We start from the raw sequence: 17,974 nt of genomic DNA, 5'->3' as shown, positions 1-17,974 counted from the left end.
TCAATACCGACGTCGCCTTGTCAGCTTCACGTTCTGAAATGACAAGAAAAAAATATATATATTTAGTTGTCGGCCTACAGGATGACATTTTGGAACAGTCACTGAAAGCTGTGTCACCAATATCTTACTTTATTATTGTCACAAATTGTGATTAAAGCTGCTATAAGCAATAATGTCAATTTGAATGATTTTTATTTCATTCAGCAATGAGTAAAACACTCCCAAAAATGATTTAGTCTCTGCGATACATCTAGGGGCCACAATCTGCAGTCAAAGATGTTCCTAGAAGCTTTGTCATTGGTCAGAGAAAAAAAAAGAACCCGGTCAAAATGACTGACCAATCAGGAAGTAGACAGGCAAATCGACCAATGACAAAGCTAGAAACATCTTTGAATGCAGATTGTGGCCCCAAGATGTGTCAGAGACAAGATATTGTTTTACCAATTGCTGGCAGTCTGAATACCAAAAAATAAAAAAGTAATTACATTTGACATATTGCTTATAGCAGCTTTAATGATTCAACCCATTAAACGGCGACTTCACCCCTTTTGTAACCAGAGCTTATTTTAATGATGTTTGGGAGACAAGAAACACTTTCCTGGGTTTTTTATGTGGGTAATCGTCGTTTTTAGATATGTAGTATTTCAAAAGTGTCCATGGGCTCCATGATCTCATGGACACTGGGCTCACTTCCTCCCTAGACTACATGTTGTCTCAGTAAGACAGCCCTCCCCTATGCACAAGGAGCAGTGCACCAAAGCATTATGGGAATTGTAGTCTGGGTAGGAAGTGTCCATGAAATCATGGACACATTGAAATACTAAAAACACATAAAAAGGTTTTACACCCAAACATATGTAAAATCATATGTATGACAATGAATGGTCAACTTGACATGTAATGGTGACACAGCCCTTGTTTCTACTACAGCCACATGTAATCCAGGTACATACCTGGTACATAGGTCCGTCGCTCGGTTGAAGATAGCCGGTATTAATAGAGCCGCGTAGGTTGTATGGCACAATACGTCCCGAGCACCGTACGCCTCGTAATCTCAGGGAGCGTTCGTTGACACCGTTATAAGTTTCAGCTCAGCCGAGTAGACACTCTATTACCAATACCAGCCATCTCCTGATGACTGCAGCCAAGGTCACCGCATGACACCAAGGTCACATGATCAACCTGTAAGACACAAACATACGCCAACATTACTCTTTATCCAGATTTTATACATTGTAGAAAATACATCTTTAGGAAATTCTTGCATTTCTCTTTTGCAACCAGATCTTATTTTAATGATGTTTGGGAGACAAAAAACACTTTCCTGGAGTTTTTATGCATTTAGATATTTTAGTATTTCAAAGAGTCCATGATGTCATGGACACTGGGCTCACTTCCTTCCTGGACTAAATATTGTCTCAGTAAGACAGCCCTCCCCCTATCCACAAGGAGGAGCAGTGGACCAAAGCATTGTGGGAATTGTAGTTCAGGAAGGAAGTGAGCCCGGTGTCCATGACACATTTGAGTTTTCCATCCAGCAGAGACATTTAGCTTAATCTTATGAATGTGTCTGAGCCAGTTACAACTTGTGTTACCATTATGTACTAAAGTAAAAGGGTATGGCATCAAAATGCACTTAAAAAATGACCAAATGTACTCATTACGCAGAATGAGTACATTTCAAATGTTTGAAAGAAAAAAAAACATCTGAAAATAGCAGATCTACAATCTCACAATGCATTGCATCACAATGCATTGTGAGATTGTAGATCAGCTACTTCCAAATGGCCATAATGTGGTTGTAGCCAGTGGTAAATTGCAATGTAGCCAAAAGGATTTTTACATCTACAAAATAACTAGTAAAGTGTCCAAATAATAGAATATAAAAGTACAATATATTGTCCACAGTACTTCAGTAGATGTAATTATTTACTTTCCACCATTTGTTTGTTTATTTGTTTGTGTCTCAAAAAGTACCAACACATTCCTCATATTGTTGTCCTTTTAGAGTCACAATAAACAACCAACAATCCTTCTAACAACACTAATGTTTAAACAATAACAGAGTTAATGTTGGCTAAAAACCATGCGGTTCTCAAACAAATCTTACCTTCCAGCAGCTACGCCCCAAACACACTACTATGCCCCGCATGCGCCTCCATTTTAAATCATAAGCCCCGCCTACTGTATCCGGCTCTAGACCGCCGGTCCGTCACAGTGAATGGATCACAGCTGTGTGGGTTTACAAGCCTCACGCCTGCGCGCGCACACACGCACGGCGCGCACACACGCACGGCACGCACACACGACAGACGGACGGACGGACAGACAGACAAATAGATATTGTATACATTATATAATTTTGTGGGTCCTTGACAAGGACCCACAAATTATATAATATGAAAAGGTTTGTCAAGAACTGCTGCATCCATAATAATCTTCAGACACATGCAGTGTCTGCTGGTGAACACTAGATGGAAGCAAAACGTCGGTTTCCCAGTCAGACTTTAAACATGTAGTTTCACCTGCTCTCTCTCTCTCTCTCTCTCTCTCTCTCTCTCTCTCTCTCTCTCTCTCTCTCTCTAGAAGTGTTTGTATGTAAATGTTATGTTGTTCAATCAAGGTAAACAAGTCTAGTGCTTTATTGGTCGTCCACTCACAGTTGTGCTTGAGATGTTCTGTAATTCTGCAAACTGTTAATAAATACTTCAATCAATCAATATCAATCACAGGCCACCAACACGTATGAATGAGTACGAATGAGTTGTCGTTGGATAAGATGTTGTCTACAATTCCATGCTGTGATGATGTCTCTAAATGGGTAAATTTTGTGTAAATGAAGTAATGCAGATGTTTAACAATAATGAATTATACCTCTTGAGAGCCTACAATGAGACCAAATTGTTACCAGCTCTCCATCCTATAGAATGGAACCATATGGACCCGTTGGGGGGGGGGGGGGGGGACCACCCCAAGGCCCACTGGTGGTCCCTGGACCACTGGTTGAACACCCCTGAGCATACATACAGCCACACCTTTAAAGCAGCCCACAGGTTAACCCATTTAGGCCTGACATCGACAAACTAACCAACGAAGAAAATCTGCCATAATTTTCTTCCTGTTAGTTTGGACAGATCTACAGCATAGAAGGCTGTAAACAGTGTTAAGCACATGCTACCATAATGATACCGGAAATAAGTCACATGACGCCACATCACATTTTGTACACACAGTCCACTAGTGAAGAACTAGGGCAATAGGCAAGGAGAAATAAAATACTTTTTTTTATTAAAAGAGAAAGGAAATAGAAATTCTAATAACTCGACACAGAAAACAGCACAGAAAGACTACAAGTAAAAGTATTGGGAATTGGAAATACTAATGTGCAAAATACCTCAAAATTGTACTTAAGTATACAGTACTTAAGTAAAAGTACAGTAGAAATGTACAGTAGCTCTTTAGCCTATACATTATTGCAGCGGGGCTCTGTATGCCAGCCTGTCTGTCTGTCTATCAGAGGATCATTCTGTATGTTAACTTCTGCTGCCAAGGGGATCTTGAGAAAACAAGAAGGTATGGCCGCACACGACAATAGCCAGAGTGCCAATATTGTATTTGGACAGCAGGTCAGATCGAGGTCTTACCTGTTGTCCTAATACAATATTAGGACAATACATATGCCGGCACCGCCACAAGGACTTTGGTGTGCGTACTATAACGTAACACACAAATGATGTAACAGTCCCAGTGAATGCTATAAGTTCAGCTGCCGGAGGGTCCATGTACAGCAGGGGTGCCCAGAAGGTAGATCGCAATCTACCAGTAGATCACAAAGGCTTTGCAGGTAGACCACATGCCCCTAAATATAACTACTTGAATTAAGGTGACTGATTGATTATAAGAGCCTTTCAGCTCAAACACACAATACAAAACAAATACAAAGTCATATACAAATAACTACGAATTCCATTTTCCTCTCTCTATTTCCCATTCCTAGTGTGTTTGTCTTATAGTATGTAATGCCAGTGCTGCTGTTTTCAGCAATGGGATAATACTTTTTTGGGTGAGTAGATCTTGTTGAGATGGTCATTGTGAAAGTAGCTCTCAAGTCAAAAAAGTGTGGGCACCCCTGTTGTAGAGTAAGTAGGCTATTTTTGACTTGCAACACCATTGTGCAATGAAGTATGAATCAGGCTTCAAAGTGCTCGTTCCACCACATCCTCAATTAAAGGTGCAACATACTGTGAATGGCGCACTCCAAAGGTGAAGCTCGGTGCTTTGAATTTTGTGAAAGTCACCTAAATACAAAAAGTTTCAGTTAGTGAATGAAGAAAAACACTGAAAATACTGTGAAATGGAGAAATAAAATAAAATATGTCTGCATTGTTTTTATTTTTCAAAGAACCAAAGACACACACACAACGAATGTGTCCTTTCACTCATGTGTATTGCAGAGAACATTCATCTTAATTATTTTATTTTAAAAAGTGAATGATGGTTATGATTCTGTATGAAATGTCTCACTTGCTCAGGGTGGTGTGAGCCAGGGCCAGGTGTTCTTGTGCCGTCGCCAGGCATAATGTTGCGTCCTGTCATGCTGTAGTGGGGAGGCTTGTATTTGTAGATGCAGGGGTCCACCACTTGGTACGTCCCAGGACCAGGGGTCTGGAGAGGACAACATGAAGTGCACAAAGGTAAGTACTAAGTAGAATAAATCATCAACCAAATTATCAACACATTTATTATTATTATTATAATTATTTATTATTATAATGTATTATTATATAATTTAAGAATCTAAATGAAAATCAGACATTAAACATAATGAACCAAAAATTGTTGTAAGTTACAGTGTTTATCATTAAGGTTATTCTTAAAATGTAATAATCTCATAAAACCGATGAGTCGTGTCAGTAACTCAGTATCAAGTAATCAGTCATCAGTGTGGGGGGCAGACGTTAGTCTGACGTACACAGTCCGACTTACGTGGCCGCCTAGCCGGTTAACACTCACCCGTGGCTCCAGTCAAGACAAGACACATGCGTGCCTGGCTAAGACTCACCCGTGGCTCTGTGTGGCCGGTAAAGACACATGCGTGGCCGCTGGCCGGTTAAGAAGACACACACATTGCTTCCGCATGCGGTTAGGATTAGGTTAGGGTTTGGGGAAGGAGTCGGACGTCGGACCAAAGTAGTGTGGGACTGTTAGTACGTCGGAAACTCGGAACAAAGATATGTACATCAGGCTCCGTCTTATGAGCTAATTTAGAACTTCCTGTCTGAGAGCTAGCTAATTTAAGACATCCGGTTGCCTTCAGAATAAGATAAGGTTATTTAATTCGTTAATTAAATAATTATTACATTACATTATTAGTATTATTATTACATTACAGTTATTGTAAAGACACACATTATGTTTCTGTGTAAAAATAAGTAATTAAATAACATAAAAAAGTTATCTAAATGGATAAATGCTATTCACTGGAGTGCATGGACTTTATAAAGTGGACACTGGACAAAAGACGGCTCCGCGAGGCAACTATCTGGACATACCCACGCGTTCGGGAAGATGTCCTCTACCACCCCACAGTCTCCGTTAAGCGGGAGAGGTGTAAAATTCACAGCAGCAGAGCTTCTACTGGGGTCAATGCAAAAAAATGTACCGTTTCCGGACCCAGAATGGACACTGGACAAAGAGGCCTCCGCGAGGCAACTATCTGGACATACCCACGCGTCCGGGGAGATGTCCTCTACCACCCTAAAGTCTCCGCTAAGCGGGAGAGGTGTAAAATTCACAGCAGCAGAGCTTCTACTGGGGTCAATGCAAAGAAATGTACCGTTTCCGGACCCAGAATGGACACTGGACAAAAGACGGCTCCGCGAGGCAACTATCTGGACATACCCACGCGTTCGGGAAGATGCCCTCTACCACCCCACAGTCTCCGTTAAGCGGGAGAGGTGTAAAATTCACAGCAGCAGAGCTTCTACTGGGGTCAATGCAAAAAAATGTACCGTTTCCGGACCCAGAATGGACACTGGACAAAGAGGCCTCCGCGAGGCAACTATCTGGACATACCCACGCGTCCGGGGAGATGTCCTCTACCACACCCCACTCTCCGCTAAGCGGGAGAGGTGTAAAATTCAGAGCAGCAGACCTTCTATTGGGGTCAACACTAAAAAAAGTGCCGTTTCCAGACCCAGAATGGACACTGGACAAAGAGGCCTCCGCGAGGCAACTATCTGGACATACCCACGCGTCCGGGGAGATGTCCTCTACCACACCCCACTCTCCGCTAAGCGGGAGAGGTGTAAAATTCAGAGCAGCAGACCTTCTATTGGGGTCAACACTCAAAAAAGTGCCGTTTCCAGACCCAGAATGGACACTGGACAAAAGACGGCTCCGCGAGGCAACTATCTGGACATACCCACGCGTTCGGGAAGATGTCCTCTACCACCCCACAGTCTCCGTTAAGCGGGAGAGGTGTAAAATTCACAGCAGCAGAGCTTCTACTGGGGTCAATGCAAAAAAATGTACCGTTTCCGGACCCAGAATGGACACTGGACAAAGAGGCCTCCGCGAGGCAACTATCTGGACATACCCACGCGTCCGGGGAGATGTCCTCTACCACCCTACAGTCTCCGCTAAGCGGGAGAGGTGTAAAATTCACAGCAGCAGAGCTTCTACTGGGGTCAATGCAAAGAAATGTACCGTTTCCGGACCCAGAATGGACACTGGACAAAAGACGGCTCCGCGAGGCAACTATCTGGACATACCCACGCGTTCGGGAAGATGTCCTCTACCACCCCACAGTCTCCGTTAAGCGGGAGAGGTGTAAAATTCACAGCAGCAGAGCTTCTACTGGGGTCAATGCAAAAAAATGTACCGTTTCCGGACCCAGAATGGACACTGGACAAAGAGGCCTCCGCGAGGCAACTATCTGGACATACCCACGCGTCCGGGGAGATGTCCTCTACCACACCCCACTCTCCGCTAAGCGGGAGAGGTGTAAAATTCAGAGCAGCAGACCTTCTATTGGGGTCAACACTAAAAAAAGTGCCGTTTCCAGACCCAGAATGGACACTGGACAAAGAGGCCTCCGCGAGGCAACTATCTGGACATACCCACGCGTCCGGGGAGATGTCCTCTACCACACCCCACTCTCCGCTAAGCGGGAGAGGTGTAAAATTCAGAGCAGCAGACCTTCTATTGGGGTCAACACTCAAAAAAGTGCCGTTTCCAGACCCAGAATGGACACTGGACAAAAGACGGCTCCGCGAGGCAACTATCTGGACATACCCACGCGTTCGGGAAGATGTCCTCTACCACCCCACAGTCTCCGTTAAGCGGGAGAGGTGTAAAATTCACAGCAGCAGAGCTTCTACTGGGGTCAATGCAAAAAAATGTACCGTTTCCGGACCCAGAATGGACACTGGACAAAGAGGCCTCCGCGAGGCAACTATCTGGACATACCCACGCGTCCGGGGAGATGTCCTCTACCACCCTACAGTCTCCGCTAAGCGGGAGAGGTGTAAAATTCACAGCAGCAGAGCTTCTACTGGGGTCAATGCAAAGAAATGTACCGTTTCCGGACCCAGAATGGACACTGGACAAAAGACGGCTCCGCGAGGCAACTATCTGGACATACCCACGCGTTCGGGAAGATGTCCTCTACCACCCCACAGTCTCCGTTAAGCGGGAGAGGTGTAAAATTCACAGCAGCAGAGCTTCTACTGGGGTCAATGCAAAGAAATGTACCGTTTCCGGACCCAGAATGGACACTGGACAAAGATTTGATCAATTTACTGCATGTGTGTGCACATCTGTGTTAATACAGCAAACATTATTCAAACACATGCAAAACATGCAAAAACGGCGAAGTTCTCCTACAACATAGATAAAACAGAGCCTTTCAGTGCAGTGCAGTACTTAAACTATGAACTCAGAGCAATACATTTTTCCTGTCAGCTCATACAATATGATATCTCGCTTTTCAGTCTCTGTTTGGAAAGTGTTGAGACTCACATCAAACAGAACAGCTTTGGAAAATAAACAAGTGTACAGACCACAGCTACTAGTATCAGTTTGTGTTATGAAATGAGGGCAACTGTCATAACTCTCATATCTAAATGTGATAGCCATACCTCTACCATGAATTGCAAAATACTGTAAGGCTAAGTATTTTTGCAGTGGACCAAATACATTAACCAGGTCTTGTTCATACCTACGGACTGAATCCATTAGAACAATAGCAGTGTTCATGTGCAGGAAGACAGCACTAGTGTAGATGAATCACATTTAAATCAAACCAGCAGTGTTCATGTGCCTATAAAGCCAGTTGTTGTGCACCACGCATTTCATGAGAGCACTGTACATAATCATTCTGTACAGACTCTGAGTCTAGATGCTGTAGAAATAGATCACTCGTATAGCACTGTACAGAATCAGTCTGTACAGACTCTGAGTCTAGATGCTGTAGAAATAGATCACTCGTATAGCACTGTACAGACTCTGAGTCTAGATGCTGTAGAAATAGATCACTCGTATAGCACTGTACAGACTCTGAGTCTAGATGCTGTAGAAATAGATCACTCGTATAGCACTGTACAGACTCTGAGTCTAGATGCTGTAGAAATAGATCACTCGTATAGCACTGTACAGACTCTGAGTCTAGATGCTGTAGAAATAGATCACTCGTATAGCACTGTACATCAGTCTGTACAGACTCTGAGTCTAGATGATGGTACTGTTCAGAGTGTCATGGGACTATCTAGTGCTACATTAGGACCCTTCAAACACAGTGCCATTGAACCTACTACCTTTACTTTGAAGTCTTCAGAATGGGACACTGTAAACTCCTTAAGAGTCAAAGGAAATAAATATTTGAAGATGTATGAATGGCAAGAGCTGTTTGCCAGCAAAGTCAAGGAATCGAATCCATACTGTATAATCCGTTTTGTTAATCACTACTTTTCTACCGCTGTCGTTAGAAAATCAAGCAAGCCATGTCTGACAATCATTGGCGCCTGTCGGCATACTTCATGTGAGATGACCTTTAAAATACATCTCTATTCATTCGAAGACGGCATATTTCATATAGCTTACACTGGCAACATACATCACACAAAGGACAAATTGAGAGGTAGATATATTAGAAGCACAGAGCGTGCAAACTTGGGTAGAAAAATGAAGAACCGATTTGCACATAATGCTTACATTGAGGCAGTGAACAATGCAGACCCAAGGTCTTTAATAGCTGGAAATCGTAGTGGAGTTGGCAAAGACACTTCTTTGTACAGGCAGGTCAAATATGAACAGCGGAAACTAGGATGGAAGGATAACAGTGAGATCAAAGCTTTGATGGACCTTAAAAAAGAATGGGAGGATAAAGACACAGACAGTGTTGTTGTAAAAGGATTCATTCAAGTTATTAAAGTTAGTCCCCTTAAGGTTATATGTTTTAGTGAAGCAGGAGTGAAACTGTGGCACAATGCGACCGCACAATGTGCCGCGTCATGGGATGCCACAGGGGGGATCATTAAGACTAAACTAACAGAGAAAAGGATTTTGTATTATGAAATTATAGTAAGTTCGTTTAATTCATCAACTCCTGTTGCATTCATGATCTCTGAAGAACATACTCAATCGGCTATAGAGGAACTACTCACACAATTGAGATGCAAAGAGAAGGAGATATTTGGTACAAACACAACACCGATTCAGATTAATAGTGACAGGTCCAAAGTGCTTTTAAAAGCCAGTATGCGTATCTTCAATCAAGATAGCATGAGTATGTACTTGTTACGCTGCTGGAGAATAGTGGTAGGAAAGGCAGATAACAAAGATTTAGATTTCTGTACCATAAGGGCATGTAAAAGTAATTTGATGAAACAGGCAAGTCACATTTGCAAACAACAATACATACACAGAGATAAGAGGTATAATTTGGCTATGTACATCTTCAGCACTTTAGTTAATGCCAAAACACTACAACAAACAAGTACAATAGTACAAGCTGCTTGTATTGCTTAGTCTGTATAGTTGTACTCAATGTGGTGACAAGGCCTTGCCATCTACAAAGAACATGTCACAATTCATAGTGCAGCCACTTGACGTGTCACAAAAAGGCATCTTAGACACTATTGCACAAATATTACCTGCTCAATCTGAACAATGTGAAACATGTCAGCAGGAAAAGAGCTTATCAACATATGAAGTAATTAACAGCCCACAGACCTTACTTCTCCTGTTAAGAGTTGGCACAAAAATTCCAACTACGTTCAATTTATCCTGTCTGTACCACCAAAATAAGTATGCTTTGACCAGTATGTGTGTATTTTTCGACAGGCCACCATATGCGTCATTGTACATCCGTAAAGATGCTAAATGGCATATCTGGACAAATGAATCGAATGACACAGCAGGCTATACCTTTGAGCTGATGCAAAGAGCATCCGCTCAACAGCACACAGATACATTAGGCACAAGTAGTTTCTATGTCGTGTCATACGAGAAAATAAAAAGTGAAGAAATAATCAAGTTTCGTCAGGACAAACAAATGCATAAATGCACAGACAGATGCAATCAACGCACACAAGTGACACCCATTCCAAAGCTAGAGGTAACTCCTTCACCTGACTTAGCTTGCGTAGAGAAAGCTAACGGGTGGCTGTGTGATAAGACAATTGATCAGTACCATCAGCTCTTGCTATCTGTTGCTGTTGACAAAAGGGCATATATTTGTCCCAGCATTTTTGTAAGCCAACAGTTAATGAGTCTTTATTGTGGTGACATCAGCATACTACCAGATGTACCAAGAACATCACAGAATTGGTGGAGCTATGAGTTGGTAATATTGCCAGTCAACCTCCAAAAGACTCATTGGGGAGCAATTGTCGTAGATTTCTCTAAAAAGACAGTGGAGGGTGATAGCATAGTCTTAGATGTTGTTCTAATGGATTCAGTCCGTAGGTATGAACAAGACCTGGTTAATGTATTTGGTCCACTGCAAAAATACTTAGCCTTACAGTATTTTGCAATTCATGGTAGAGGTATGAATATCACATTTAGATATGAGTGTTATGACAGTTGCCCTCATTTCATAACACAAACTGATACCAGTAGCTGTGGTCTGTACACTTGTTTATTTTCCAAAGCTGTTCTGTTTGATGTGAGTCTCAACACTTTCCAAACAGAGACTGAAAAGCGAGATATCATATTGTATGAGCTGACAGGAAAAAGATTATTGCTATGAGTACATAGTTTAAGTACTGCACTGCACTAAAAGGCTCTGTTTTATCTATGTTGTAGGAGAACTTCGCCGCCAATGGAGGATGCGAGGGACGCCAAATGACACCTCCCCACGTGATTTAATCCAATAGTGCTTACTGTGATCATCTAAAAACAAACGTTTGAAATGTTTAGACTGAGCTGGTTTTGCTTTAAAAGTACATCTAACTTTTGATCAATTTGTGTGTGTGTGTGTGTGTGTGTGTGTACAATGTTTGCACTTTATATTTGCAGTGATGCTTTGCACTATACCTTTTTATACATTTGAGTGATGTGTGCACTTAGGTACATTGCATGTTGTACCATATTATACATTTGAGTGACGTTTGCATTGAGGTACATTGCATGTTGTACCATATTATACATTTGAGTAACGTTTGCACTTGGTACATTGCACGTCTTACCTTTTTATACATTTGAGTAATGTATGCACTTATAGGTACGTTGCACTTATAGTACCATTTCGTACTTTTGAGTGATGTTTGCACTGATTGACTTTGTAGTTTTTGCATGTTTTGCATGTGTTTGAATAATGTTTGCTGTATTAACACAGATGCGCACACACATGCAGTAAATTGATCAAATCTGTGACTACTAAACTATTAAAGTAGCTTCTCAGTCCACATTAAGACAAATTGTGATGTTTAAAAACAAATATTGTAGGGATTTGGAAACTTTTAAATGAGCGTTTTATTTCTGAAGAGTGAACAAATATTTTTTCTTCTTCGTGTAACAGTGAATGAGAAACACCGTAAGCAAACTGTATGCCTTTTTCTTTCCATTGAATTGATTGATTGAATGATTAATTAAAAGGTATTTATTTCTAACTTTCTGTCCGGAAACGGTATTTTTTTTGCATTGACCCCAGTAGAAGGGCTCCAGCTGTGAATTTTACACCTCTCCCGCTTAGCGGAGACTGGGGTGTGGTACAGGACATCTCCCTGAACACGTGGGTATGTCCAGATAGTTGCCTCGCGGAGCCGTCTTTTGTCCAGTGTCCATTCTGGGTCCGGAAACGGTACATTTTTTTGCATTGACCACAGTAGAAGCTCTGCTGCTGTGAATTTTACACCTCTCCCGCTTAGCGGAGACTGGGGTGTGGTACAGGACATCTCCCTGAACACGTGGGTATGTCCAGATAGTTGCCTCGCGGAGCCGTCTTTTGTCCAGTGTCCATTCTGGGTCCGGAAACGGTACATTTTTTTGCATTGACCACAGTAGAAGCTCTGCTGCTGTGAATTTTACACCTCTCCCGCTTAGCGGAGACTGGGGTGTGGTACAGGACATCTCCCTGAACACGTGGGTATGTCCAGATAGTTGCCTCGCGGAGCCGTCTTTTGTCCAGTGTCCATTCTGGGTCCGGAAACGGTACATTTTTTTGCATTGACCACAGTAGAAGCTCTGCTGCTGTGAATTTTACACCTCTCCCGCTTAGCGGAGACTGGGGTGTGGTACAGGACATCTCCCTGAACACGTGGGTATGTCCAGATAGTTGCCTCGCGGAGCCGTCTTTTGTCCAGTGTCCATTCTGGGTCCGGAAACGGTACATTTTTTTGCATTGACCACAGTAGAAGCTCTGCTGCTGTGAATTTTACACCTCTCCCGCTTAGCGGAGACTGGGGTGTGGTACAGGACATCTCCCTGAACACGTGGGTATGTCCAGATAGTTGCCTCGCGGAGCCGTCTTTTGTCCAGTGTCCATTCTGGGTCCGGAAACGGTACATTTTTTTGCATTGACCACAGTAGAAGCTCTGCTGCTGTGAATTTTACACCTCTCCCGCTTAGCGGAGACTGTGGGGTGGTAGAGGACATCTCCCCGGACGCGTGGGTATGTCCAGATAGTTGCCTCGCGGAGCCGTCTTTTGTCCAGTGTCCATTCTGGGTCCGGAAACGGTATTTTTTTTGCATTGACCCCAGTAGAAGCTCTGCTGCTGTGAATTTTACACCTCTCCCGCTTAGCGGAGACTGTAGGGTGGTAGAGGACATCTCCCCGGACGCGTGGGTATGTCCAGATAGTTGCCTCGCGGAGGCCTCTTTGTCCAGTGTCCATTCTGGGTCCGGAAACGGTACATTTTTTTGCATTGACCCCAGTAGAAAGGCTCCAGCTGTGAATTTTACACCTCTCCCGCTTAGCGGAGACTGTGGGGTGGTAGAGGACATCTCCCCGGACGCGTGGGTATGTCCAGATAGTTGCCTCGCGGAGGCCTCTTTGTCCAGTGTCCATTCTGGGTCTGGAAACGGCACTTTTTTGAGTGTTGACCCCAATAGAAGGTCTGCTGCTCTGAATTTTACACCTCTCCCGCTTAGCGGAGAGTGGGGTGTGGTAGAGGACATCTCCCCGGACGTGTGGGTATGTCCAGATAGTTGCCTCGCGGAGCCGTCTTTTGTCCAGTGTCCACTTTATGAAGTCCATGCACTCCAGTGAATAGCATTTATCCATTTAGATAACTTTATTATTATTATTATTATTATTATTTAATTACTTGTTTTTACACAGAAACATAATGTGTGTCTTATAGCATCATTTAAATGCTTAATTTGTAGTTTTAATGTGCAAATTAAACTTTTTTTCAATACTCTAGAGGTACTCTTATTTTGAAGAGATCGTCCACCGGAAGCCTTAAATTAGCTCACTAGATTAGCTCACTAGACAGTGCCCGTACATCAGTATGATATCACAATTCACAGGCCTGTCACAGGGATGCCACATCCCTGTTACAAAGACAGGCAGCTCTCAGCTCTCAGTTCTGGACAGTATTGCAAAGGTTAAATCATGCAAAGTCACTCATATCACACTTAATAGTAGTCAAATCCAGTATAAGATATTGGTCCTGACTCCTGACCAAAGTAGACTATATGCAAAAGATACTCTTTTCCATGTTTTGTTGACCTTTTGCAGGTCCTCATGGAAGCTGCCAATCTTGTTGCGCCCACATAGAGTATAGTTGGGAGCAGTGGTCTTGGTCACAGTTCTGGGCCCGAGCACGGCAGGCAGAAGGTAGGCAGCAGGGCCTTGGAGAAATACAGTGCAGGGACAAATGACAAGCATTACTGTCCCACACCACGCCACAGTATTTTGTGTAATTGTGTGTAATAACAATCCCATCGAAAACTAGAATAATGTAACGTCCAATTCACACCAGCAGCGGTAGAAATCGTAATTGTTTTTGCTTTTTGGGGTTCTAGCCTGGAAACCAGATGAAACATCTCAAACTTCCACGTCACCTCACTTAATTTTGAATCTGAATCCTGCAAAGTAACCGTTTTGTAGTTTCCTTCAGTGGTTCAGTGTAAAGCCTAATTTACATTTTGTTGCACAACTGTGTCACTTGACAAAAACAAAATATATTTTTTTGGAAAATGTGATGCATTTCTGTTGTTGTATAAATTAGCTCAACAGTGTAACTCTGTAATTACCTGGTGTTTGGTCATTGTGAAACTCCTTGGTTCTGCCCAATATAGAGTAAGCAGGAGCACAGTGGTAAACTGATTTTCCAGAGTTGTCCGTGGAGTAGCAATCTAAAACACCAGACAAATTATCAGTCAACGTAGATTGTGCTACACTGCATGAACATAATGTGTGTAAATTGTAAAAAATAAATGAAATAAAAAGTATTTCTAAATTAACCATCCTACTGTATTCCTAGTTTAATTATAAATTCACATGAAAGAATGTGTTGTAAAAACTCCAAGAAAAACATTATCTTTGTCCAATATAACACAACCTTTCATTTACTTTGTTTCATTCACTCCAAGCAAAGTGTTTTCTTCATCAGCCTATTGAAATGTTGACCACACTGCTGAAATGGTACAATTCTAGTATAGATAAAATGTGTATTTGCGACCGAAGGTCGCATTTACTATGAAATCCTGCATCTTGCGTCCGTCCATATGGTTGCCAATCCATCATGCCTTGTGACATCACGTGACATCATGGAGACCCTTAACGCCTCGATATATGGCCACGCCTCATGATATCACGCCTCGTGACACGTCACGCCACCATGGCCATGTCCATATATGAAGATCACGACACTGACCTCATCTAACCCTGGATAACCATATATGGAGAATACTGGATCATCACCTAGATCTGCATATATGTGGAGCCGGCCAGCATCTCTTGTTGATCTGACCTCATCAAACCCTGTACACTCAAGACACGCTCCATATATAGCTAGTACAGAATTCATTCTATATGTTGATCTGACACCCCATGCCAAAGTGCCAGCGCTCGCCCAGCAGTCTGCCGTCACCCAGGCGGATGCGCTCAGGGCGTCTTGCTGGTTATATAGGACTAGTGCAGTGCCCGTCTGACTTTTCAGAACGTGTGCAAATTCAAAGTGGACCAGTTCACAGTGAGTTCACAGGGGAACTAATTACCTATACTGTTTTAGACTATGAGGTTAACTATATGAGTTTTAAGAAGAAGTTGAAGTTGTTTTTGTTCAGATGTGAAGGAGATACATACGTATGAGCTACCCATTATAATATATTTGTTTTGATGTCAATGTTGAAGATTGGATTGTACTAGTCTGTAGAGCTAGCTATCAAATGTAGTAGATGGATCATGAGTTGATGATTTGTATTGTATTGTATGAATGTATACTAGTGTATAGTATATGAATGTAATAATATGGAAATAAATGTTTTTTGATTATGTGTTTGAGACCCCAGGAAGAGTAGCTGCTTTGATTCACAGTAAAGCTAATGGGGATCTAATACATAAATCAAATCACAGTTCACACTCAACTCAACACTACACTTCCTTATACTCTACACTAGTAATACACAAGCCAGCCAAGTGTTGAGTCGATCAGATCAATGGCTCTCAAGATGTGTGAAGGACAGACACGCACGCACGCACGCACGCACACACACACACACACACACACACACACACACACACACACACACACACACACACACACACACACACACACACACACACACACACACACACACACACACACACACAACTCCAGGAATATAGGCCTACTGCAAGAACGTCTAGAAACCACCAGTAGCCTACCTTTGAAGTTTTCTACATTTAATTCATGTTTTAAAATCTGCCGATAGGCCTACAGCCTTTTCTAAACCAACTTATGAGCACATTTTCTTTCTTTTAACCTGGCCCAGGGGTCTGGAACAGCTGCGGGTCCCGGGTGCGTCCATAGAGTGAGTATGCAGGAGTACCAACTCGGCCAACTCTGGTGACGTTGGAAGGGACCAGATATCTCGGTCCAGGGGAGCTGTCAGATCTGAGTTGGCAATGGCGTGTCCCAAAACTGAATGCTGGCAATTTCCGTTTTGTGGGGTCGTGAAAGTTAACACCTATAGGGAGAGGACAGAGTACTGCAGGTAGGCCTATATTACATTAGCAGAGCAGAATACCGCAGGGCCTTTTCAGTATTTTTTAAAGAAGAACATTTATTGCATTGTGTACATTGGTACATTTGTGGTTACCTGTAGACCCAGGTAGAGCATATTTTGGCCCTGGGCTGCTGTAGTGAGCTGCTATGGGACCTCTGGGTTTATGGGGCCTCCAGGAACCAACCCAAATATTAGTGACTGACATGATTAACTACAAAGAGAGCGAGAGAGAGAGAGAGCACATGCATTGTACATTATATTATTTTATTATAACATTTTCCAGGATTTCATTAAGCAAGATTTATAAAATATATAGGCTAAAACAAATTAGTAGGCTTAGTTCAAATTGATATGCCACATGCATGTTGTAGGCTAGTAGGCTATAATCTCTCAAGAGTCAGACAGATACACTTTCTTTATTTTGACCAAATGACCTACAGTAGATGTTCCCAGATTGGTTACCATTTGTGCAGGCATGACGCTGTGCTATAGTTATGCCCCCTTTCATGCCTTTAGATTAAAAAAGGCCTATGCCTACATTTGTGTGCAGGCATAAGCTGAAAGTAGCAAACACTCACTCGCTCACACCAAAATAAACCATATCCACCAAGTGCCAAAACGAGAATTTTGTGATTGCCTGTGCGTCATATAATCTGAAATGAAGTTGTTATATTATATAATCAAACACATTCCATAATGCTGGGCTTGATTGGATAGTTTAGTGACTTACCGGTGTTATGGCTGTGTCCTCCTATACAGGTGCATGCTGTTCAGTGTGTGAATGAACTTAGATTGTTAGACTTGTCAAATTCACTATGACAACGTTTCCATAGTGATGGTAGGCTACCTGACAAGCTCAGCCAAGTCAGATAGCCTACCATCACTATGGAAACGTTGTCAGCCAAGTCTTAAAAACAATACTGAAGAAGGCATATTATATGTGAACTTAAAAAAAACTTTTTATTGAAATGTCCATATAGTCAATTCACTCAAATAATACACAAAGCACAGAAAACATAAACAAAAGCACAGTGAGGTGTAGGCTATTAAGGCTAATAGCTACCGACCTCTGGGCCTATCCCTATCTTGAGAGTAGGCTACTGCACTGAATTAGTCAGTCACAATGTTTGAGACACAATTTGGTATTAGTAGACTAATGCTACAGAACCAAAGTGTATAAAAGAATCAACTGAAAAACAAAAGGCGCCTATTCATTGTTAATGATCAAGATGATATTATATATTTTTCAAATGTATCAACCCCACATTTGATGTAGCCTAGTCACCAGTCAGCTGTTTTGTTTTGTTTTGTTTTG

The 17,974-nt window shown here is 42.3% G+C and overlaps 1 protein-coding gene across 1 annotated transcript; it reads right to left on the bottom strand.

Annotated features, from left to right (window-relative positions):
* Nucleotides 1-4,196: 4,196 nt before the first annotated feature.
* cimap1b (ciliary microtubule associated protein 1B) lies at nucleotides 4,197-16,864 on the bottom strand (the record flags this gene model as incomplete). Its single annotated transcript, XM_080762181.1, has 6 exons — nucleotides 4,197-4,298; nucleotides 4,525-4,665; nucleotides 14,177-14,298; nucleotides 14,704-14,805; nucleotides 16,417-16,620; nucleotides 16,753-16,864. The coding sequence occupies 6 exons, from the start codon at nucleotides 16,862-16,864 to the stop codon at nucleotides 4,197-4,199; spliced, it is 783 nt and encodes a 260-aa protein (XP_080618307.1).
* Between the last annotated feature and the right edge of the window lie 1,110 nt (nucleotides 16,865-17,974).

Source organism: Protomyctophum bolini (assembly GCF_963924005.1).
Source record: "Protomyctophum bolini genome assembly, chromosome: 4".
In the NCBI taxonomy this organism is placed as follows: Eukaryota; Metazoa; Chordata; class Actinopteri; order Myctophiformes; family Myctophidae; genus Protomyctophum; species Protomyctophum bolini.
Note: the sequence above shows the minus strand (reverse complement) of the source record. Positions and strands in the feature narration are given on the sequence as shown.